We start from the raw sequence: 27,078 nt of genomic DNA, 5'->3' as shown, positions 1-27,078 counted from the left end.
AGAGTGTCAGCGCCTCCCTTAATATCATTATCACCTGCAGCATTCAAACCTAGTGAGTCTAATGACTCAGCACATCCTAAACATGAGTAACAAGTAATACATATACATGCACATGCATTAAAATCATACTTTTATTTAAAATAATTTTAAGCATAAATAAATCATATATCGTAAAATCATGAAATCGTAAAGCTTTGCATCATTTATCATTTTGGTTGAATTTTCATCATTGAAAGTGACTAGCCTTTTGTTCTTTGGTCGAACGATCAGTGGTAGCTCAACATTGCGCATGGGAACGGGCACTAGGCACCGACGTAAAAATATGGAAATACGATCGTCGGGCTCTCTCTGGACCTTGTCCCGTAAACGGGCTCCCCCACATATCATATATCCTCTTTGTCACAGTAAATTCACATCCTTCAAAATATTTTTCCTTTTCTTTTTATTTAATAAAATATCATGACTTTCCAAAAATAGGATTTCTAGAGTCAAAATTTTAATGCTTTACAATAAATCATAAAAAATATCATATTTTCATCAAAATCATCATAATATATCATTTAACATGTGTTATGACCCTTTGGGACGCTGCCAACCCTTTTTGTACTACCCATGTGTAAAATGACTGTTTTGCCCCTAGACGTAAAATTTCTTGATTTTGAATTTTTCTTACTTTTCTCAATTTTGAATATTTTTATTTAGCGTAAATTCAAGGATTTCGATTTAATTTCTTTTTTATTAATTCGTGAAGCGTTTTAATCCGGAATTAATTCAAACTTGAATATTTTAATCCCAAACTTTAAACATAGACTTTTTATACCTAAATTACTCTCGTGAACTATGAACCGACCCCCGTGGACCATCGCTCGATCCTTTTTCTCTTCTCCCTAACCCTAACTCGATTCTAAGACACTTCCCTCAAGCCCTCTTGTGTTTTTCTCGAATCATGCCTGAGCCACCTCGAACCATCACGTGACCAGCCCACCTAGACACTCTACTGACCAGCCCTGACCCATCTAACCAACCCTAAACTTCACACGAGCCCTACCCGCAAGATCACGAGCCGCGCAAGTCTCCTGGTTTCCCTAGGACTCCTTCTCGAACTAGGACCCTTTTTACTACTTAGCCATCGATGACACCTGACCCTAGCCAACCCTGGACCAGTCTCAGACCCAACCAAGCCAGCCCCGAGCCCCCTAGTCCACGCTGCATCCTCCTGCACCAGCAACAGTCGTGCGAGTCCCTCCCTTATGCGCCTAGGATCCCTTACTCGACTAGGACTCTTCACTCGAGCCATCACCGAGCCCAAGCCCTCTGGACCATCCCTGGACCACCCTCAGACCCCTCATGTACCATGCTTGGCCAGTCTCACTCGAGCCGCACACCTCCACGAAGAACCACCAGCCGCGCGCATCCCCCTAAGCCGAGAATCCTCCAACATGCACAACACCTTCCAACTCATATCCAGCCCTCGTGTCACTCCTAACACGACACTTTCCTAGCCCTTTAAAGTTTTAAGTTTGCAGCAAGTCCCTTAGAAATCGCAACGCTAAATAAACAAGCGTAAAATCGTCAAACGCTTGAAAATAATCGTTGTTTCGTTAAATCATCGATCATAAATATTTTTCATTCGAACATAATTAAAACATGCATATTATGGTTTGAAGGATTCGTCAAAAGATTTAGAAAACGTGCATTTGTGTTTGAAAACTCTCGAATATACAATCGTCGGCGAGGGGCACGAAGAGGAACGAACGGGCGACAAAGAACCCTAGCTTTCTTCACTATGCACTTCTCAAAATTTAGTGTGTGTTGGTGTGTGTGTAGAGCGGCTGATGTGAGTCTCAAAAGACATAGGTTTGTATTTTTATAGATTTAATTTGCATGGTAATGGGCTTGGGTTTTGGGCTTTCAAGTATAGGAGTAGTTAGGCCTATTCAAAATAGTTAAATTGAGCCCCATAACACCTATTTAATTGAAAAATAAAAGTTTATAAAAATTAGTTTTCAAAATAATGCATTTGATATTTAAAAATTCGCTCGTTTGTCCAAGACCGGCTTCCCGGATAAAATCGTACTTGTCTCGTAAAATAATTTGAACTCTATTATTTTTAGAAAAATCTAATCATTTTTAATCATATTAAGAAGCCTTGAAAATATTTATTGCAAAATATTTATTTTATCTTCATCGTCCCATGTCTCCTTTCCCCAGTCTATTATCGAATATTCGGATAAAATCTACAATTCTCATTAAATCATTTAATCATGCATTCATGCCTTTAATCATATAATATGCATCACGTAAACATTTAAAATCAATCATACGAAGCACGTAAGAAATTTAAATTGTTTACATACATATGATTTATGTAGGTTGATTTTAGACGTTACATTAATTGAATTAGAGTTTTATATAATTTCTTATGAATATTCATTGTTCCAAACCTCTATTGAGGCTCCCCTCACCGACACGTGGGGTTGTATTAAAGTAAATAATTTAAAAAAAAAAATGTTTTGTCGACCCAAATCTAAAAAGTTAGAACTTTTAAAAATAATAAAATTAAGATATTACACGTTCAATAGCTACAAGATATCAAATATTTATTAATAATGAGTGAAGAAATAAAAATAAAAATTTAAATTAAATTCCATCGATACAAAATCAAAATATTATAAATAATACTTTATTTATTTATATATCCGTAGGATGTACCATCCACACTGTATTATATATAATAGAACAAATAAGTAGAACAATTTTATATATATATATATATATATATATATATATATATATATATATATATATATATATATATAACTGCTACGCTACACACCATGAGTGTGTACCATGATGGGCGCCGGCCCAACCCCACATCATTTTTCATTTTTTTTGTTTTTTAAAAATTAAAATTACAGCTAGCATTAAATTTTAAAACTCTACAAAATTGCCAAATTAGACCTGAGCTTTATGGGTGCCGCCGCCAGCCCACACCATAAATTTTTTTTTTTTTAAAAAATTACAATTACTAAAATCATCAGATTTCAAACTCACGGCAAAGAAGATATATACAAAGCTTAAGATTCAGAAATAGTCGGCAAACAAGATACTTTTTCTCTTCCGAAACTCACATTCCATCCAGTCTCTCAATCTCCGCTGCCTCCCGTTCAAGCTCCGGTGAAACTTTTACCAAGGTATGCTTCGTATCTCGTGGATTTTACAATGGTTTTTTTAGATTAGGGCTTCTAACCTTACATTTACGGTATCTGCAATTCCATATTTATAGAAGAATGAGGTTCAAGATTTGTGTTGCAATTACAGAAGAACATAGCTTATAAATTTGTGTTTTAATTACACAAAAACAAAGCTTACGACATTTTATTTGTGCGTAAAAGATGGATACGTTTTTTTCAATTACTTTTCCCCAAATCTTTCTTGTTGTTAGTTCACCTATTCATATTTGTGTTCATTTTCTAGAATAGTGTGTTGAATTTGTGTTCATTTTCAAGATGTCCTCATCTCATTTTACGATTGTGATAACAACTTTAATATTAAAAAATTTTGGTTAACATTGAACTAATTATTGCTCATATCAAGAAATGATAACTATTTAGTTCTCAGTCGGCAAAATGTGTATAAAATGAGATTAAGTCAAAATTTGACAATAAAATTTCGTTTGTATTAAAATATATTAAAAAAATAAAATATTTTTAATTTCCTTTAATTAATTTAGACAAACTATCGATACTATAGGATTTATAATTATCATCACTAATTATGATAGTATTTTCTATTAAGTCAAAGAAATTTGCTGTATAAAATCATCATAATTTTCTAAATTGTGTGTTTGTCATTTTTTCTCTAAGCAATGGAAGAAAATAGCGGTGATGATCAGCTATTCATTCCCCAAGTTGCAGACGATCGAAAATCGAAAATCGGGATGAAATTCGCATCACTGGATGATGCATTTTCATACTATAACCAATATGCACGAGAAGCCGGGTTTAGCGCGAGAATGAGCAATAGTAAGAAACAAAAGATGACAAATGAAGTTGTCTGGAAAAAATTTGTATGCTTTAAAGAAAGCCATACAGATGAACTCCGCCGGATGAAACATGTAAAAGACGATCAACCGAAACAGGAAAGAGCTCGTGGTGAAGTTAGAACTGGATGTAAGTCAAAGATTACATTTGTCAAGGAACAAACTGGTCTTAATTGGGTTGTCAGTACCTTCATGGAAGTCCATAATCATCCACTTTCGACTCCTTCAAAGGTGCATTTGCTACGCTCACATCGAAATGTCTCAGTATCAAAGAAATCATTGATTCAACAATTTTCAGAAGCCAATGTACCAATTTGTCAACAAATGCGATTATTGGAAATAGAGTATGGAGGGCCTGAGCATGTAGGTTGCACAGAGAAAGATATTAGAAACTGTGAGAAAATCGTAAGAGATGAACAAAAAGGTATTGATGCTGAAACACTAATTGAGTTCTTTGCATCTGAGAAAGACAAGTGTTCAGCTTTTTTCTTTGATTATGAGACTGATTCGGATAATAGATTTAGTAGGTGTTTTTGGGCAGATCCTGTATCAAGGATGACAAACAGTGTATTTGGTGATGTAGTGGTGTTTGATACGACATATAACACTAACAAATATGGTATGATTTTCGCACCATTTGTAGGAGTTAACAATCATCATCAGACAATCGTTTTTGGTTGCGGATTTCTAAGTGACGAGAAGACTGAGTCTTTTGTTTAGTTATTTAACAAGTTCATAGAAGCCATGCCTAAAGGTGCACCAGACGTGATCATTACTGACCAGGATCCTGCTATGACAAAGTCCATTGCACAAGTTTTCCCACAAGTAGTGCATCGATATTGTTTGTGGCATATACTGAACAAATTTTCAGATAAATTAAATCATGTGACTTTTCGTGACTACTATCAAAGCATAAAGAACGTCATTCAAAATTCTACAACACCTGATGAATTTGATAAGTCTTGGGAAGATGTTATAAAGTGTGCTAATTTGGAAAAAAATGATTGGTTGTTATTGATATATGAATTACGACAGAAGTGGGTGCCAGCATATTTTAACAATGTATTTTGTGCTGGAATCTCAAGTAGTCAGAGATCTGAAAGTTCACATGCATTTTTCAAGAAGTACGTCTCTAATAAGAACTCATTGATGGATTTTACCACTCGTTTCAATAGGGCATTCCGACATCAAAGGCACAATGAGTTAGTTGCTGACCATATTGATTTGAATGAGTGTCCCAAAATTAAGTCAAAGAGGCCAATGGAAACTCAAATGGTCAAGGTGTACACGAAAAGAAAATGGTTAGAGTTTTAAAGTGAAATGAATGAGAGTGATGATTATTTTCTGCAACAAACGTCTGAAGGAGTTGAATTAGTGGTTTACAATGTGATGAATTTTCAAAGTTGTTCTTCCTCCAAACCAAGGGTGCTCACTCATAATAAACTGATGGACTCCATATCATGTATTTGTATGAAATTTGAGTTCGATGGCATTCCATGCAGACATATGTTAGCTTTTTTTCGTATTAGCCAAGTGTATCAATTGCCTGATAAGTATATACTGAAACGATGGACACGAATTGCAAAGGTTGATGCCATGTATTTCAAGACTGAGCAAAATAGCATCGATGATCCAGAAAAAAGTTTGATGTCAAGACACTCGAGGTTATCTTATAAAGCTTCCGTAGCAATTGATGATGCGTCGTTGACTGATGAGGGGACAAACTTCTTGGATAAACAATTAGATTATATTTTAAGCAAAATTAAAGAGATAAACACTAGTAAAACTTTCAACAGTGAAAGTCAAAAGAAGAGAACCATGGATGTGGTCCTTGGTATTATTGATCCTTTCGAAATAAGAGCAAAGGGGTGTGGGAAGAGATTGAAATCATCAAAGGAGAAGTCAATCTCAAAGGCCAGACTATGTCGTGGATGTGGGAGTCGAGGTGTGTCTCATGACAAGCGCAATTGTCCAATTTTGCATAACGGGTATGTGTTGATTAATATTGTGTGTATTTTCTAAATTTTTTACAAATCAAATAATTTCATTTATTTTGTAAATATGACGATGTGTCGTTTACTAGATCAACTATACATGATCATGATAACAACGATGACAACATAAATGAAGAAGAGTTTGCATCAGTGGCTGGTACTTTAAATGTTTAATTTTTTTAAACAATAGTGTTATGAGAGATTGATGTTAAGACTTGTATTTATTATTGCAGGTTCTAACAACATGCGAACAACTGGAACACAGTTGGATTAATGAATTAAGTTCATTTATGCAACGAAATGTCCTTTTTGTTTTTCATTTATTAATCTTTTGGTGCATCGTGTTATTCTTTTTTTCATTTAGTTCCACCTATGAGATTGTTAAGTTCTTTATTTTTTGGTATTTATTTATTTGATTTTCAGAATTTTTTTCTATTAGTTTTGTTGTTTTTTATAACTTCAATCATAAAGAACTTGTGTGATAGATGCAAAGCTCATGTTAATTTGGTATTTTTTTAGTTTTTTGAAATCTGATGATTTTAGTAATTGTAATTTTTAAAAAACAAAAAAAAAAAATATGGTGTGGGCTGGCGGCGGCACCCACAAAGCTCATGTCTAATTTGGCAATTTTGTAGAGTTTTTAAATTTAATGCTTGCTGTAATTTTAATTTTTAAAAAACAAAAAAAAATGACATATATATATACTCATGGTGTGTAGCGTAGCAGTTCTATATATACTCATGGTGTGTAGCGTAGCAGTTCTATATATATATATAGCAAAAATAACATAAATTTCATAGATGAAAAATTGCAAATTTGGTATTTCATGTTTGTCCCATTTCGATTTGGTAAAAACTTGTGTGAGACAGTATCACGGGTCGTATTTTGTAAGACGTATCTCTTATTTGGGTCATCCATGAAAAAGTATTACTTTTTATGCTAAAAATATTATTTTTTATTGTGAATATCGTTATGTGTATTACTTTTTATGCTAAGAGTATTACTTTTTGTTGTGAATATTGGTATGGTTGACACGTCTCACAGATAAAGAGTCACGAGACTGTCTCACAAGAGATCTATTATTTCGATTTTAGTCCTCTATGTTATCGAAATTGAGTTTTAGGTTCTTATTTTTGTTTTTTTAGCAATTTTAGTCATATTTAATTGCGGTGTTAATGTGTCAAGTGTCATTTAAGTACTTTATAAAATAAATATCTAAAAAATGGAAAACAAATTACCAAAATTGCCAAAAAAAAATGAAACGTGTTTCATTAAAATTTAAGTTTGATAACATAACGGACCAAAATCGTCATGCGCTACATATTAAAGGGTGGAGAGAACAATTTTCTCCTATATAATTAATCAGAATTTATCCTAATTAAATATTTGTTTTAACTAATTGTAAATAAACAGTATAAAAATAATTTATATAATTCATAGTTTAAATAAAATCTTTAAATTTGATATATAAAAAATCTCTCTTAACACGAAAAAATATTCTACAAAAAAAATTGATATATATATATATATATATATATATAAACACACACACACACACTGTTTGTACGTGATTGCTATTATATATTATATAATAACCTAAAAGACATTTGGCAGTAAATTTATTGATTTTTTTCCAAATTGCTTTGTCATTTTTTCTAGAGAAAATTTATATTTTTCAACCCAAGCTAGAAATTATGAAGAGATCCGAATTTAATGCAGGCGTATTTGTATTGACTTATCCTATTTTGTAATTATTTAATTTATAATTTATTATATTATTATTTTCTTCTTTTGGTGGAAAATGTCGCTTACGCCATAAATTGAGGGAAAAAATTTAAATATTTTGTTAATTCAGGTTGAATTTTAGTGATATGGGAATGACTTGAATTGCTCCAAAATTAAATTTTAATGTTTGGAGTATGGTTCAAGATACTGATTTCTTAATTCGAGTTCGCATATATAGCAAGAATTGAGAAAGAAATTAATTTTATGTAGCTCGACGAAAATAATAAAAAATAAAAAATATATAGTTTTTTATTATTATATTTCACTTAAAAATATAAATTTTATGCAAAAAATTAATGGAAAAAAAAAAGTAGACAGTTGTTCATATCTATTCGTCTCTAACTCTATTAATTTTGGCCGAACACGATTCTTATTTTTTCGGACAAGAGCATGACAAAGAACCACAATTCTAGGATAATGTCACGTCTAAATATTGGATCAAATTTTTGGCAACAATGATAGCAAAGAATAAATTAATTTAATATAAGATATCAAAATATTAAAGTATAAGATATGAAGGGGTGACATAATTTTAATGTAATATAATATAGTAAAATTTGAGAAAATCAAAATCCGTCGTGATCAGAAGAACATTGAAATTTGAAATAAGTTACTTATTTTATCAGCAACTTTTTTTAGAAAGTATTTCTCAGAAATTTTGATATTGAGGACATAGGTGTAGATATTTGTCTGTGTATAATTGAGTGTTGTTCAATCTTCTGCCTCAGCATTAATTATTTTTTAAATGATCGGTGCATTTATTTTTTGGGAAAAAAATATTTGGTGAGATTATTTTGAGCCAATATTTAAGATTAGATTTTGTTTACACACCTCACGTATTTTTCTTTTTAACATGAATAGATGTTATCTCAACGGGTGTTAGCAGTTGAAATCGTATCTCAACTTTCAAAGTTTAATAGACAACTTAAATAACAATGCGGAATGAATGAGTCTTCAGCTACTTCGTGAACCAAGTGACAATTAGTAAACTTATATCAGTAGAGTGATAAAATAAGAGTAGTTTTCTTGTGAGACGGGTCAATCCTACCGATATTGAAAATAAAAAGTAATATTCTTAGCATAAAAATTAATAATTTTTCATGGATGACCCAAATAAGATGTCTGTCTCACAAAATACGACATGTAAGACCGTGTCACACAAGTTTTTGTCATAAAATAAAGTGTAACAAAACGTAAATCACACGAGATTTGTTACTGGAAATTTTTAAGACCGGATCCTTATAGTCTCTCCTTCTTATATTTAAGAAAGTTTCTCATTAAAAGATTTTGTTTTTACAATTTTCGTAAACATCCATTTCAACATGCATGACTTACATATTGCCTATCGAAATTCTTACGAAATTCTGATAATAAAAATAAATAAGACTTCTCTTTACAGAAGAAATAGAAGAATATATTAAACACCAAACAAGTCAGATTTACAGAGGGGCTTATATACACTTTTCTCATCATTTATCTAAAATTTTTATTTACGAATATATATATATATTTTTTTGCAATTTTATAAAAAAAAATGGGGCAAAAGCTCCGCTTGCTCGCGGCCCAATACAAATATACTATTAATATTACAAATACTATGCCTATACAAAAAAATTATATTATGTTTTTTAAAAAATCGATTTAACCTATTTTTTATATCAAAAATCAAATCCGAAATAATTTAGCTGGTATTTTTGAAAATTAAAACGAATTTTTAAAATTAATGGAACGAATTTTGTTCATCCCCGCTCGTGACTCGATCTTAATATTCAATTAGGTCCCAAAAGGCAAAAAGAAACAAGTAAAAAGATTCAAAATGGATCATAGGCCTCGAACATAAGTTTTCCATTTTTGCCTCTATGGCTTCTTTTCTAAGTCAAAACCAGCTGTGAGACTGAATTTAATAAATTAGTACATACAATGTGGTTTTTTTTTTCTTACAGCAAAACTTGTAATTTTATTGAGATAGATCAATTGTTACAAGATTTACTAACCGCGAAGAAAACTCGCCATTAATCTACACAAAATATAAATGGTAGTAAGAAGAAAAATGAGTAATATTATGAGCTACATTATTAGCCAATCTATTCTCATGAATAAAATCTGCAACTACGGGTTCTTTCATACGGTCTATGATTTCTGAAACACGTAGACCCGCATAACCAATGTCTTCCTTAAAGTTCGTAACTGCTTGCACTGTCAAAAAGGAATATGTTGTTACTTGAACATCATGGAACTATTTGTCATATAGTATCTTGATACCTTCCTTGATGGCCTTTAGTTCTCCCATAAGCACCGAAATAGGTTTTGGTATTTGTTTACCAAAGGCCAAAAGTAGTCGGCCTTGATTGTCTCGGAGTACTCCACCCATACATTATCGATTCAAGTTTTCATTGACACATGCATCAACATTCAGCTTTAGATCGGTATTTTCTAGTTTCTTCCATTTCTTGACCAAAGATTGATTCTTAGTAGTCATTCTATCAGCAAGTCTAGCATCATGGAATTCAGAGAGAAATTCTCGACTCGAAGTAATGTTCAATTCGTTCAAGAGTCTATCATTGCCATGAAGGATATCTCGCTTTTCTTTCCAAGCGGCCCAAGTTTGTTTAACAAATTTTTCGAACTCACTCCGTGATAGTTGCTCACTCATTCACCAACAGAAGTCCATCGTACAAGCCTCTTTTGCTACTTCCATCACTTTGTAGTATTTTGTATCCTTCCAAAGCATTTGACAAACTCACAGAAGAATAATGAATGGCATGTAGAATCAGAATTTAGATGACAAAATGAGCAATTCCCACTAACCGGCACATGATGGTAAAACTTATTCTGGTTTATAGTTATGGTGTCATATGATACTCGCCATCCAAAAAATACGTACCTTCGGGGTAGAAAGAGACCCCAAATAAAAGACAATCATTTTTGCATTGAATGCTCGGACTAGTTGTCCGGTGGTAAGAAAAGTTCTCTTTGTAATCGAGAACCATCTCGCACTTAGTAGTGACCTTTGGGATCAAACCGCCAAAATCTTGTACCACTCGATTCTTGAGCCGGAAGGGTGATCTTTATTATTTCTTCTGCAATAAAAGGGTTGAAGTTGTTCCTGATATCCCAAACTCCATTCTCAATCAAGGACTCCACTGTCGCATCTCTTTGCCATGCCCTATTTGGAATACCTATTTTTGATGTCAAACTTGGTACCCAACTATCCTCAAAGATTTTAATTGATTGTCCATTCCCACCTCTACAAAGCAATCCTTTCTCGAGAATTCCCCTACTCCAAATAAGAGATCTCCAAATAAATGATGGATTATTATATATCCCCGTTGGGCCGCTAGAGATTTTCGACTTTGTAGTAATCGCCAGAATTGATTTGCCAAGAGTGCTCGGTTGAATTCTTCCATTTTTCAGAATCCAAGTCCTCCCCATGCTTTCGGTTTGCAAAGGAAATCCCAGGACCGCCAGTGCATTTTCCTCTTTCCATTCTCCAAGCCCCACCAAAATTATGCACATTCTTTCTCAATCTCTTAACAAATTGATTTAGGAATTCTAAAACAATACATAGCATAAGTGGGAATAGTCTGGAGTATAGATTTGATGAGGACCTATTTTCCCCCGACCGAGAAGCATTTTTTTCCCCATCCTTGAGTTCGCTTAACAACTCTTTCCACCAGATATCTGAATTGGAGTCTCCTGTTTTTCATTGAAATCGTGGGCAGACCTAGGTAGATATCAGGTCTTTGAACCACTGGAATGTTCAAAAGCCGTTTGATCGAATCAACAAGAAGTGAGTTTATATTTGGGCTAAAAGAGAGTGCCGACTTGTCGTAATTTATCAATTGACCTAAGGCTCTTTCGTAAAGAGATAGACATTCTTTCACACTAGCCCCTTCCTCTGTCGAAGCCCTGAAGAACACCAAACTATCATCTGCGAAAAATAGGTGAGATATAGAGGGACTAGTTGAAGCAATTTGCGCCCCTCGGATCCATTCTCTCGTCTCATATGAGTTAAAGAAGGCAGATAGCCCATAGATGCATAATACAAATAGATATGGTGATAACGGGTCCCCTTGTCGCAGTCCCCTAGTAGGGATTATAGGTCCTACCATTTCTTGGTTGATCCGAAAGTAGTATTTGACGGATCTCACACTTCTCATGATTTTGTCAATCCACTCATCTGCAAAACCCAAGTGTTTCATTAGTTTCTGTAGGAAATCCCACTCCACGTGGTCATAAGCTTTACTCATGTCTAGCTTTAACGCTGCCCAACCTTTTTTTCCAGATTTTCTGGTACTCATCCAATGAATAGTTTCGAATCCCACTATTATGTTATCTGTGATCTGCCGACTAGGGATAAACGCACTTTGGAACTTGTCAATTACTTTTGAAATCATCGGTCCTAACCGATTGGTTATGGCTCGAGATATAATCTTGTAACAAACATTGCATAGAGTAATCGGCCTGAATTCTTTCATAAGTATCGAATTTGCCATTTTAAGGGATCAGCGTGACCAGTGTTTCGTTCCATGACTCAAAGGTGGAATAGTCATTCAGAATATGCAATACAACCTCAGTTACATCATATCCCACAATATGCCAAAATTTCTGATAGAAAAGAGGAGACATCCCATCGAGGCCATGAGCTTTGTCTGGATGCATACAATGTGGTTTTTATTTATTTATTTTTTTGAAGCATTAAAAACACCATAAATTCTATATTAATGGCCACTTAAAATTTAAATCCCATCCTTTCTATAAATATGGAGAGAATCTTGAAAATTAATATAATATGCATCCTTGGACTCCACCAAATTCTAACAAATTAATTCCCGATTTTTAACCGTATAGAATCGGAAAATATTTTCACCAAACAATTAAATTTGGTGATAAATTCGTAATCATAATACCAACAAATCAACTAAAAGCTTGCTTCTCCAACTCTTGGGAGCTAACAAATGTGCCATGAAACCCGTATGGCACTCTAGTAGGTAGCTTAACCGATGCTATCTCTTTCATGTTTGAAGCTTTCAAAACGACCAATTCCGACGTCTCTTTCTCCTCGTCCCTCACAAAATTCATGAGAAACCCTTCGTCTTCCTCGTCCTCGTCGCTAGGCACGAAACATGGCTCGCCCCCGAATATTTTGTCCAAGTACATGTACTTTGTTACACGTCCCGTGGTCAAGTCGACCTTAGCCATACCACTACTTTTTGGCCATGGATCAGTTATAGCCAAATATACATATCGGTCTTTCATACCTAATCTTCTTTTGTTCACTTGTCCACCTTCTAAGTTTATGCCTGATACAATGGCCCTTCTGGTCGACTTGCCTGTTTTCAAATTTAAACGAATTTCGGTTAGTTCGGTTACTATCGGCTCATCGGTACTAGTAAACATCGCGTCTCCTGGCGTCATGCATGAGTTGATAACGACGACGATTTTATCTTTGTTTCCATCTAATTCCTCCCATGCATTCCACATATGGAAGCAAAAGAAATTTGGGACATCAATCCATTGAATCTCGGATTCATTTTTAGCATTTTTGGGTAAAATACCAAACCGGCTTATTTTCTTCGGGTCGTGGACCACGGGCGGTCCGTCTCGAATCATCTCGGATAACTTGAATACCACTTGATGATCCGGTAAAACAATGTAACTCTCCGTTATGGCAAAGTCATGTATCATTGTTGACTGTTGGATGGAAATTTCTATCTCACTTGACTTATTGCCGCATGGATCGAATTTGAAGAATTGAAGGTAAGGCTTGAAAAGTACATTGTAACTCAAAGTGAATAATTCCCCCGTGATAGGGTCCACCTTAGGATGAGCAATCATGGAATCCTTTAATTGTCCGTTAAAATCGTATCGTTTAATCGTCTCAAGATCGCCATCGTCCGTAACACGGATCTGGTAGGGGAGATCGTCCTCGGACATGGCTAAGAGCCGGCCATTGAAGTAGATTAAGCTAACATTAGCTACACCCATTCCATGAGCCGTGTCGATCAATCCAACCATTGCCCGAAAGCCGGAAAGGGCGAGCCGAGCCAAGCCCAAGTGTCCATGCAACTCACCGATTGTCTTGGGAAAAACCGATCTTCCCAACTCGACTTCTTGCACCAACCGATTTGTTCTAATGAAACGGCAAGCATAGGTGGCTTGGTTTTCCCCCACCAAGGAGACTACATGAACCATGCCATCACCGTCAAAAAGGTGGTGGCCACTGGTTGGAGGGAACAACGGGTTGCCACCATTTCTAACGTAGACTCCTCTTAGGGTTTTAGGAATGGTGCCGACAACCTCGAGATCATTGCGAACCGGGAACTCTTGAACCGGTGCGAAATTCCCTTCGAGCTGAACAGCCGGATCAACCATCCGGTTCAACCGGCGTTTCTTTTCCATCTTCATTATGACCGATCTCTCCACCATGTTAAGCACGGAGTTGAGAAGCTTTTGAATTAGGGTTAACTTAGGAGGTTGTAATGAATCCGGTGGAAACATGGACAACCTCGGAGACGACGGTGGCATAGGTGATGCAAGTGGTGGTGGTGGTTCTTTTTGCAATGTATCTTCAGATGGATTGCTTAGGGCTTGGCACATGAATGAAGAGGACACACATAACATTTCTTTAGTGGATTTAGGGTTTATTAATGGAGATTTCATATGGGTTTTTAAGGGTATTGGGATAAAGCAAAGATGGTGGGAGAGTGAGATTTGCATGTCAATTTGATGGTGGAAGAAGAAGAAGAAGAATTCTTGAAGGGAGACAGAAACAATAATAATATTACAATCAAATCTTCAAAAATTAAGGATGTTGCGTGTCTTGAGACAATGGGCAAAGGTTTATGCTTCATAGGGGTAAAAAAGGGAGAATATATGGGGCAGCCATGGCTCGAGTGTATGCTATGTCTAGGAGACACGTGTAATTGGGGATTATTTATATTAAATTAAATGGGGTGAAAATATTTAAAATATTATGAAATTAGTAATCTCAAACTTAAAAATATTCAAAATTTGAAAAAAAAATATTTAAAATTTGAACAATGCGAAAGTTATAACCAATATATCGTTACAACGATATTTATAACTATTATATCGCGAAATTTTACTATTATATCGTAAGATTCAGCATTCAGTATATAGTGAGATTTTGATAAATTGAATTTTGTATCGATTTTTTTGTATTGTACAAATTGATGTATAAATATCGATGTACATGTGACATCACTTATAAAATTTTACCGATTTAAACTGGGAAAATCGTCCGTCTGTAAAATTCATAAGGCGCCAAACCAAATTTTAGGGCAAGATAATGACGTCAAAAATGTTTTAATCCTCTTAAATAAAAGCTCAACGCCATGCAATTAATTGGTGGAAACATGCCAATGTAAATTGCAGGAAATATGCATATATTGCTACTTTATAACAAGGTTGCCACCAACATGTTAGGTAAAAGATGCTTTGAAGATCACATTAAATTCTCTATTTTATATTTAGTTCGATTTTAGCAAAAAATTGTATTTTTAGTCATGTATATTTGTCATTTTACGGTTTTGCTCGTTTATGTTATCGAATTTTAGTTCGTTATCTTTTGTTTTTTTTTTCAATCTTACTCATTTTTCGATATGGCTCTTATGTACGTTGTGGTAATGTGGCTTTGACATGAAACTAAGTGGGGATATTCAATCCAGATATTTTTGAAGATGAGAGAGAGTGAGATAAAGAAGAGAAGATGGAAAGAGAGAAAAATACATCCAAATCTATGGATTGGACCAAAGAAATTTGTTGATAAATTATAGTTGCATTTTAAGTTTTAATGTTTATATGTTAATGAATTTCATAACATTATTAAAAGTTCACTGACATTTTGAATATTTCTATACTTTAGTAGAGTTTTTAAAAGTTGAAGTTAAATATCACCTAACTTTTTAATCTCTAAAAAAGTCTATTTCGCATATTACTAGGCTTCTATGTAGTATATAAAATTATTGATGGAATACATCTAAACTTTCAAATTCTCCAAAAGTAATACAAAGTCATCAATCTCCTACATTAAATACACCCTTGTAAAATGATCGATGTCAAATCAACACTTACGATTAAAAGAGATTAAAATCACCAAAAAAATTTAAAAATATATGATATGATTGAAATTTGATAACATAGAATATCAAAATAACAAGATATAAAAGAACAAATTTTTAATTTTTCCCTAGATTTTGCGAAATAAACTATTATCATTATTATTATTTTCTACATAAATAGAGCTTAAAATAATTAAAGAGTAAATAACATTGACTCAAATTAAATGTTTTTTTTTTTTTTTTTTTGCAAAGGATTTTTCTTCTTCACCTCCTATTGGATAAGAAATGTTAAGCCTGCCATATCGGAATAAACATTTTCATTGTAATATATTTTTTTGATTATCAACTAAATACACGATTTTGTTGCAAAATCATTCGAGATACATTATACATATTACATAATCCAATTACTTAAATAACATGTAATATTAGCATAAACTTGACCACTCCATTTAAAATAAATGCCTTCATAGCTAATGCAAAAACAATTTTGCAAAAACGAGTATATATGCATCTTAATTATAAGGGAAAAATAAAATTTTGATTGGCTAATTTTGGATTTTTTGGGATTCGGTCATCTAACTAATCAAATTATGGTCAATATAACGTATGTTTACCTATTTGTTATTTGGCAAAAACCAGTGTTCTAAAAAGCAGTAGGCGGTAGGCGGGCGGTTACATACTGCCTAGCGCCTAGGCGACTAGGCGGGGTCTAGGCGGTTGCCTAGGCGGTTTTTTTTAAAGCTTAAATTCATTAAGTGGTTCATGAGTATTATGTTTGTATATGAAATATATATTATTATAAAATTTAAAATTTTAATAATAAATATATATTAATAAATTTTTATTTATGAATCATCCACATCAGTTTACTACTTTACTACAACCATTGTACAATGAAAATTAAATTTCTTCAACATTTTTTCCAACATAATATATTGATATTAAACATAAACATCTAACTTTTCTAGTTCATCTCCATATTTTTCCAATACTTCTTCTGTATCGGATTCAAACTCAAAATCCATGGCTTCTTCCTCATCTTCATCCGATACAAATTCTTCTTCGTGAAGTTCCCTTACATCTTCAACATTTGTCTCAACATCTTCATCTCCACCATCAACAATCCATCCTTTGCCATAGTTGCTTCTTCATAATTTGTTTTTTTAAGTGTAAACCGCCTAGGCGGATTTTTAATTGTAAAATCGCCTAGGCGGCGTTCGCGCCAGGCGGCCGATTAATATGGTGGCGCTTAGAAGTTTCGACTAGCCTAAAATCGGGGCGGTCAGCGCCTAGGCGCCGCCTAGGCGATCCTAGGCGGGGATTTTTATAACATTGGCAAAAAAAATGTGAGACGGTCTTACGGGTCGTATTTTGTAAGACGGATATCTTATTTGGGTCATCCATGAAAAAATATTATTTTTTACGCTGAGAGTATTACTTTTTATTGTGAATATCAGTAGGGTTGACCCGTTTCACAGATAAATATTCGTGAGACCGTCTCACAAGAGACCTACTCTTGCTATGTTAGTCATTTTTGCATCAGATTATATAATTTGACCAGAAATTGTTGACTAGGCGGTCGAGCTTGGTGACGTGGACATCAAATTTTGTCTTCGTGGCTATTTTTAGCCACCTTGAATGACACGTAATGCTACACATTAGCTACTTAATTTTATTTTTTATTTCAAAAAGACAAAACAAACAAAAAAAAACTTAATATGACATAATAAATTTAATGTGTCACTCAAGGTGCATGGCTAAAATTTGATGTGTCACTGGTCAACAATTTCCGGTTAAATTAATTAATCCGATATAAATAGGAATAAAATAGCGAAAAATATACTGGATATTGACTTTAATTTGACTAGTTAGATGACTAAATTCTAAAGAGGATGTCTCTTGTGAAACGGTGTCATGAATCTTTATCTGTGAGACGGGTCAAATCTACTGATATTCACAATAAAAGTAATACTCTCAGCATAAAAAATAATATTTTTTCATGGATGACCCAAATAAGATATCTATCTCACAAAATATGACATGTGAGACCGTCTCACACAAATTTTTGCTAATTTTAAAAGGCCTAAATCATAAAACCAAATGGCTATTTATATTATAATTTATATGGGCTTATTTTATTTTATTTGATAAAGTTGGATTTCAAGAATTAGTTTAAAATTATAAGTATAAAAATAATTTAGAGCCGTAATTAGATTTTGTTACGAGGAATGTGAAACTTATTTCACTTGTAAGGAAATTTCATTTGGCAATTTTTTACTCAAAGGATGCACAAGTATTGACATCATCCGGAGAGAGATGCACTTTGTGATACGACAAGTCGAGCTTCCATTTTGACGGGTCGAGAAATTGTCAACTCAACCATCTATTTTATTGGCCGGATAAACTAAGCCCTTTTTGACAGCTCTAATAATTCGTTGTTGTGACTAAATTAATTTATCATGATATCAAAACGGATTATATCAATCGGGCTGCCCCACCCACCGTAGAAAATAGAAGACTTGGATTACGATTTCAATGACCCCTTTGAAAGTAGTTTAATACATGCCGGCCCATTTGGGTTGCGGGACGTTACGGCCCGGCCCGGCCATCTTTCATTATTTTTGAAAGTGATTTAAAACAAAATTTATACAATTTGTGATTTTAAGATTTTTACTTTTTATCGTAAATTTTTACTTTTTAATAAACTCGAAAATATTTCACTTCGTATTTGAAATTTCAAAGTCAAGCCAAATTCAAATATATTCGAGCTATTGTCTAACCGAATTCGAGCCTAATTTACCATTTTTGATAGCTCAGGAACTTTGAATTTTATTAATATATAATATTATATGTTAAATAAATATATTTGAATAATTTATTTTCGAGCAATTCAAAGCTAATTCGAACAAAGATTATTTAAATAATCAAAAGCTAAAACTCAAATATACTTATTTAAACACGAACTCTAGTCTTAATTTTTTTCCATATTCCACTTGATTTGGTTAACTTACACTGGTTTAAACCAAACTACAACCAAGTATTCAAAGAATCTCCACACCACCATCATCGAGAGATTACATTAGAATATTTGTGTTCTTTATCAGTATATATGAAAGGAATTTCTTGTTCTTAGATGGAAGCTACATAGAAATTTCAGTTTGGCGACTTCGGCATGCTTCCCTGGAGAAACAAGAAATATTATTAGGCTAGAACAAGTTCGAGGGAACCAGGCCAAACTTAACCGGCGGCGTACTTCCCGTGCCAGAAACGCCTAGAGAGCCATCAGGACGGAGCTATAGTCATAATATAAATTTCGAATATTGCACTTTATCTCGCTAAACGTTGGACACAGGAAGCACGCTTCAGCAGCAAAATAGAAGATAGAATACATAGGCGTAATGAAGAATACGAAAATCGATGGCATTTATGCTCTACTTCTTCAATACTGCTTCAATAAAAACTCAGCATCATACACTCATTACTCGTACATCTCGGTATTTCTCAAGTCAGAAATTATATTAGTTTTCCAATTTTTTTCCTAAACACTGGTCATTAATCAGAATGTCGGAATGCTAAAGATTGGCACTGCATACCTCATTCTGGGTCCGGGGAGCCACCAGGAACCAGCTGCGTTAGGCAAAAAGATTGTTAGCTTTGGCCCGAAAAATTCTTTCATAGGCAATACAAAATAAACTGAGCTGATCCGGCCATTGAGACAACAGCAGTAGCTTCGTTATACTTACTATGGCAATGTTGTTTCCATTTAGCAAGATTTGATCAAGTTTTGTGATTCTACGTCCTTCAGCAGTTATCTCACTGTGCAAAAACACAAAAACTTAAAATATAGTCGACATACATGCAAAAATAAACATAGTAAACTGTACAAAGGTCAAAGCTCCGAAAAGCTGAATGAACATCAGGAAAAAAATCAAAATAAGTAACTCTATTTAAAGTTGATATGCCTCAGGAAAAATTAATCTTTACTTGTGGCTAAAGACTGGAAAATTTGCAGGTTCAGATACCTCAAGCCAAGTTTTCATAAAGCAGGGAATATCATTCACAAATAGTATGTCACTTAGTTCAGTCACCCCTATGCAAACTCTGACTCTCTACATTAGTTTATGTTTGACAACTTTGTTCAATAGGGTGAGAGTTTTCTTCTTCTTTTTTTAATCGGTATTAAGGTGAGTTTTTGTCTTTTTGGACACGATGGATGTTGTGAAAATGGAAATGTCTGCAGGTACAAATAAAGGTTAAAATAATAGCTTGCAACTCATGATATCAAATATTACGGACATATATATCATTATGGATTTTACTATGGTGGGCCCAGGGCCCTAAACCAACGCCAGTTCAAGTGATGCAAGCCCAAGCCCTAGAAAGAATCTAGATATGGTGAAGGGAATAAAACGTGAGGGGAGGGTAATTCGGAATCATTCTGTTATTTTGTTGTTCCGAGAAAATACTAGCCTAGGGTAGGGAAGAGGAGTCTTCCTCTTTTACAGAGTTTATCTCAGTGTTTATTTCAGCTTTATCCTTGGGACCAGGAGCCATTATTTCTGCCGATAGAGTTGCTTTGGCCTTAGGACTAGGAGCCACAATAGTTCTCATGGTCATTGTAGCTTATTACGTGAACCTAGAGAAGTTACACAAGGGTATCTTTGCTAAAATGATTATTTTCAAAGCCATATATAATGGAGCAAGACTGTATGATATTTCAAGGTATATAATTGAGGTATTGGAGTTGATAGTTGAGGTATTGTCCTTAAATAGAGTTAAGAAGGAAGATGGGTATCAAGTTAAATCCAGTTTGATACGTTGCGAGTTGAAAATTGGAGTACCACCAATAATTTTGACTTTGTCTCAATTGGTAACTTGGTTCATCTTGGCCTTCCAATTATTAGACAAAGAAATATTGGAGACCTCCCACAAATTCTGTCACGTTTTGGGGAGTTTGGGAGCTGGTCTGATAACTCACAAGTTCACTGAACTGTTTTGTGGTTTCGCTAATGAGAGTGAGATTTTGCATCTTGATAAGACGGGTTCAGTGTCAAAATTTTGGGTTGAGGTTCAATTTGTGGCGGATAAGGGCAATAGCACCAAATATTATTCGGAAGGAAATTTAAAGCATGGTAACATCAGTGGCTGTTTTTACAAGAAAGCTAATGACAACTACTGGAATATGACAGATTATGTGAATAAGAATTGGAAGCCTGCAGCCCTTGGGTGTAATTACTCAGCGTGAACAGTATGGATTTTCCATTACCAATGCCATTGTCTATGAGGAGAAAGTGGATAAAGATTTTGGAAGTGGTTACCGTTTGGGTCACGTCAATAGTAATATCATAGACGAGCTAAAAGGGCATGTAATGCTATCGGCTAGAGGAAGTTATGACATGTACCCATTGATGACTACAGATCTGGGTGCAAAGGGATGGGGTGACATGTTATGTCGTATCACTAATGATGGTGAGATTTTGCATCTTGGTAAGACGGGTTCAGTGTCGAAATTTTGGGATGAGGTTCAATTTTTGGCGGATAAGGGCAATAGCACTAAATATTATTCGGAAGGAAATTTAAAGCATGATAACATCAGTGGCTGTTTTTACAAGAAAGCTAATGACAACTACTGGAATATGACAGATTATGTGAATAAGAATTGGAAGCATGTAGAACATTAACTGCAGCCCTTGGGTGTAACTCTGAATAAGTTAGTCTCAAGCTATCAAGTAATAGAGCAGCGAGAACAGTATGAAGTTGCCATTAGCAATGCCATTGTCTATGAGGAGAAAGTGGATGGAGATTTTGGAAGTGGGTACAGTTTGGGTCACGTCAATAGTAATATCATAGATAAGCTAAAAGGGCACGTAATGCTCTCGGCTAGAGGAAGTTATGACACGTACACATTGGTGACTAAGGATCTGGGTGCAAAGGGATGGTGTGACATGTTTTGGAAGTCTCTGAAGTTTTCACTCACAGAAAAATCTTGAGGATGCAGCATATTAGAGTTGACATTACTACTATTAACTTCATTTTGGTTGGGAACTGCAAGGGGGCCAAGTTGTTGGATATGTGTTACTCTATCAGTGTTCCTACAAATCAATGACAAGTAAGATACAACCAAGGTAAAGCAAAAGAATCGGCTGCTTCCAATTCTTAGCCTTGAGGACAAGGCTGTTCTTAAGGAGGGGAAAATTGTTACTGGACATAAATATTATTATGGATTCTACTATGGTGGGCCCAGGGCCCTAAACCGATGCAGTTCCAGCGATGCGAGCCCAAGCCCTTGGAAGAATCTAGCTATGGAGAAGGGAATAAAACGTGAAGGGAGGGTAATTAGGAATCATTCTGTTATTTTATTGTTCGAGAAAATACTAGCCTAGCTCAGGGAAGAGGAGCCTTCCTCTTTTACAGAGTTTATCTCCGGGTTTATTTCAGCTTTATAATAATTTTGTTCATCAATTATTATATCTATACTATATTATTAAGTGTGAGGACATGATGATAACTACCTAAGAGGACACCAACTTTTTTTTCCAATTTTACCCTTATATGATACTAATATTACACTTTTGTTTTTTGTTTTTTTTTAATTTCAACACACTTTTTTTTTCAATGAAAAAAAATTGTACACACGCATCGCGTGTGCGGAGTAACTAATATAAATTATGGTTGCAACATCAAACCTGAAAACTGCTATAATGAAATAAATACCTTGGCATAACAGCAGCATCATCATCATAGCACATTCCCGCAAATTGTGAGGTCGACTACATGGATATTAGTTCATCCAAACTAAGTGACTTTCCCAAATGTCATCTCTTAAACAAAGATCTAAAATATCCTTCTTATTTACTTTTATCCAAGTTTTCAATGGTCTACTCCTCCTTCAACTTCTTCCAATAACATGTCTCAATAACATGTCAATCTAAGATATGCCGGATTGGAGCCGTGATTGGTCTCCTCCTCACATGATCAAACAATATTAGACGTCTCTCTCCAATCTTATCATCTAAAGGACTACACCTAAATAGCTCATAATTCTTTCATTCATAATTCTATCCTTGTGCGTTATGCCACACATATATCTTAACATACGCATTTCTACTACCGTCATCTTATGCATATGTATTCATGTAGTAGTCCACACTCCGAGCCATAAAGCATAACTGGTCGACCGATAGTTTCATAACATTTTTCTTTCAATCTTACATACATACTTCTATCGCATAGGATCTTGATGTCATCCTCAATTTCATCTACCTGCTTTAATCATATGGTCTATATCCTCTCTAATGCCCCCGTCTTTTGGATAACATATCATAAGTAGCTAAAAATTTCACACTCTGGAACTTTTGGACCTTCAATCTCAATTGGGCTACACATTTGTCTAGATTCAGGACCAAAGTTACAAGCTAAATATTTTGTTTTTGAGCGACTAATTCTAAAAAACTGTCAAGAGCTTCACCTCATCTATCTAATTTTTTATTTACACCTTCTTTAGTTTCGTCTACAAGATAATAGCATCTGCAAACTAAAAATCCCTTGGCAAAGCATGCATACAATATTTCAAGGCAAATTATAGAAGCTAAAAATATCTTTTGTTTGGTTTATACTATTCATTAACATATGCGGCCCACAACAAATCCAAGGACCAAATGTAGGGCATAACCAAATTAAATTCAATATAATAAGAGCATATTTTTGTGAATCAAATTTTGGTAAGCATAACATACACACAAAATTTCAAGGCAAACTGTTTGTATCAGGATTTTGGAAAAAAGTCCATCTCGCATAAAAAAGAGAGCAAATATTTCTTGTTTGCATGTGTCAACTTAAACTAGCAATTTGAACCAAAGTGATTAGAAGCACACAAGTCCTAGCATAGATCAGGTGCTCGCCTCGGCGTGAAGACATAGCTTTGGCGAGTTTATGTAACCTTCGAAGTGCGGCTTAGATGTTGTGATAATCTAAACAAAAGTGCAAGATAATAGTAATTCATTTTTGGATATAAACTAATAATAATTCATTTTATTGCCGTTTAATAATTTACAAAGTAAACACAAGATTATTTGTGATGATATTCTATTCAGATAGATTGTACCACATAACCCTTTAGGATACTTGACTTCAATAAAGTGTCTTGTGCTCCCCCTTATGCTTGGATTGAACAATGACTATGCACCTTAAGGTGTCTTCTGCTTCCAATAACTATACTTTAGACTACGCGAGTCGTGAACAATCTTTACAATAACTGATTGTTCATATTGAGTAAACAAACATTGATGCATTCATTTGATCCCAAAACCAATGACACTGCACTAGCAATAAGCAAACAACAACACTCCAAAAAAAAGGTCATCACTTTCGCCGCACGTAAATGCAAGAACACCACCCATATGCAAGGAAGAAAAAAAATCAAATTTCTTAAGTAATTTTATGAAAACTTTAAGTGTTGCATCTACTTAAATCTTGAGATGCCCCTGAAAATAATTTTGACTCCGTAAATTCGTCCATTCATAAACAAATAAAAAGCATGAGCACATAAAAAAGAGAGACATTAGAGAAACCAATTTTGTTAGTCAGAAACTTACTACTCAGTTACATCTTCCAACACCATATTAACATAGACATCAAAACCTCGGAGAGTACCCACCAACTCTTTGTCTCCCTTCATTATAACCCAGATTTTCGACCCAATGCAACGGTCAATCAGCTCTGCGGGACACAAAACACACGAGAAACAAAAAAACCATCAAAATTTTCAAGTGAATCGATTGAACCCAGGAATTTTCAGTGTAAGTGGTAAATTTAACCAACCCCTCCCCCTCCTCACGGTTAAATACTAGAGGGATTGAAATGCAGAAAATATAATGCCTATGTTACCAGATGGAAGAAGCTGCGATGGATTGTTTGACGACATTGAGAAGAGCAAGAAATGTAGAGGGCTTCAGTCTAGGGTTTTAGCTGGACGATGTACAGAGAAGGAACTCGGAAGTGTTCGCTTCTCTTCGAAACAAGGACGGGTGTGTCAACAAAATTTGACCTTGGCACGATATGAAAACTTTATATTGAAAAAGTATAAATAAAGATAAATATATATTTTCATATTTATAAATAAAATATAAATTTAAATATCGTTTGATTCGTAAACTTGAAAATAAAAGATGAGATTATAAAGTAAGAACAACATAATTATTTTTTAACTCTAATTATCATAAAACTTGAACCAAAAGTGTGACGATGTAATTGAATCTCATCGTTCGCACCAAATTTTAGCTTACTAAATGTTTTTTTTATTATTAGTATGTCTTTTGTGAGACGGTCTTACGAATCTTTATCTGTGAGACGGTTAATCCTACCGATATTCACAATAAAAAGTAATATTGTTAGCACAAAAAGTAATACTTTTTCATTGATGACTCAAATAAGAGATATGTCTCACAAAATACGATCCGTGAAATCGTCTCACACAAATTTTTGTTTTTTATTATATATTTTAATTAATTGATGATAAAAATAAAAAATTTAAGAGTAATTTTGGTTTATAAAAAGTTACAACATAGCTCCAAAAATAGTTAATCTAGATATCTCTTCTACGTTATAATATAATATAGTATAAATAAATAATATAAATACATCGTAAAAAGAATAATAAAAGGTAAAAAGTCTATAAGAATTTTTTTAGAAAAGAGGAAATAAATTTTGTAAATTTTCAAGGATCAAAAGATATCTACTCACATTTTGTAAAATCTTGGCATAGATGCCTGAATGTGTTCAAAAATATTTATTTACATTTTCTCTTAATATCATGTCCTTTTGTAATATTACTCTTATGAGACGGTCTCACGGATTTTTTTTCGTGAGACGAGTCACAATACCCATGTTTACAATTAAAAAAAAAATTGGCATAAAAAATAATTTTTGATTGTAAACATTGGTATGGTTGATCCGTCTCACGAAAAAACATTTATGAGACTATCTCACAAGAGTTATTATCATATATGAGAAATTTTTAGTTTAAGCTTTCTTATTTTTTATTCATTCTATGTAAAAACATTCAAGTAAATATTTTTCATTTCTTTTGAATGCAGACTATTTTTCATTTTGTGTGAAGAAAATATGAACGTTCACATGCAAGGGGTCTCTATATTGGACTGAACAGTGAATGGGACAGGTCCAAACTTTATTGGGCTCCGTTACACATAAAGAGAGTACTGTAAAAACATAAGGCCCATTAATCAGCCCAATTAAGGCAGAACTCAAAACAAATATTATTTATATTTATTTTTCCCAGACAAAATCCTTGTACAGTTGAATTAAAATGAATTTAACCAAACCTTTATTTCATAACATTCATGTGTTAGCTCAGCTGCAGATGGACTCAACAGTTGGACAGATCAAGTACTAACTGATCCTTGTATCACGGACAAGTTCATGTAGAAAACTGGAAACAATCGCTTGGAAGAATATTGTATCTGATATAAGTCGAGTGAATCAATCGCCTCGGGCTCAGGTCTAAGACGAGGCTCAGACATAAACTATGTTACAGAATATTGCATTTTTGGATTATCTCCTCCCCAGCTCTCAAGTCTCGCTTCTGTCTCCTATCTTCTTCCTCGAGAATAAGAAAATATTCAAGTTTGATATTACTAGAGAAGAAAAATAGGGTACCCTCAATGCAAATCGCTCCTTTAAATTTCCATCTTATGTATTTCAATTCTAATTACTGATTCCATTCATGTGTTTATGTCATTCAAAGAATTCCCTCCCTACTCCAAGTTAATTCATTAAAAAAAATTAGATGCATCGGACCGAAAAGATTCGAACCGATCACAAATCGAATCGAGACCTACTTCACTTGTTTAGAAGTTCGGTTCACATTTTTTATCTCATTTTGGTACGTGCTTGACTGCTTGTGCTTGACACTCGTACTTTGGTGGGTCTCCGAGATCCTTTCGATGACCTATGTTGTGTTGAAAAGATATCCATCTAATCCGATCGATTGCGTAAAGCCTGCGATAGCAACGAAACCGGGGAAAGTATACAAAACAGACAGTTGTTTTCTATTATATTGGTCTTTTCTATTCTATTCGAATTAGTTAGTGACTCCGGCTTAGTGAGTCCATCGGCTTATTCTTCAACATCAGTCGGTTCGATTAGTTTTAAA

General features: G+C 34.2%; 2 protein-coding genes across 2 annotated transcripts; both read right to left on the bottom strand.

Moving 5' to 3' along the window:
• Nucleotides 1-12,720: 12,720 nt before the first annotated feature.
• On the bottom strand, nt 12,721-14,645 carry LOC142545005 (9-cis-epoxycarotenoid dioxygenase NCED6, chloroplastic). Its single transcript, XM_075651995.1, has one exon. The coding sequence runs from the start codon at nt 14,539-14,541 to the stop codon at nt 12,739-12,741; it is 1,803 nt and encodes a 600-aa protein (XP_075508110.1). The 5' UTR covers nt 14,542-14,645; the 3' UTR covers nt 12,721-12,738.
• Nucleotides 14,646-18,874: 4,229 nt separating this feature from the next.
• Nucleotides 18,875-24,955, bottom strand: LOC142547651 (sm-like protein LSM5). The gene is made up of 4 exons (XM_075656033.1): nt 24,795-24,955; nt 24,503-24,626; nt 19,652-19,724; nt 18,875-19,535 (listed from the first exon to the last, which is right to left on the bottom strand). Exons 1-4 carry the CDS (start codon nt 24,829-24,831, stop codon nt 19,503-19,505), a joined length of 267 nt encoding a protein of 88 aa, XP_075512148.1. The 5' UTR covers nt 24,832-24,955; the 3' UTR covers nt 18,875-19,502.
• Between the last annotated feature and the right edge of the window lie 2,123 nt (nt 24,956-27,078).

This window comes from Primulina tabacum, chromosome 5, assembly GCF_025594145.1.
Source record: "Primulina tabacum isolate GXHZ01 chromosome 5, ASM2559414v2, whole genome shotgun sequence".
In the NCBI taxonomy this organism is placed as follows: domain Eukaryota; kingdom Viridiplantae; phylum Streptophyta; class Magnoliopsida; order Lamiales; family Gesneriaceae; genus Primulina; species Primulina tabacum.
This window is presented reverse-complemented; position numbering and strand designations above follow the sequence as displayed.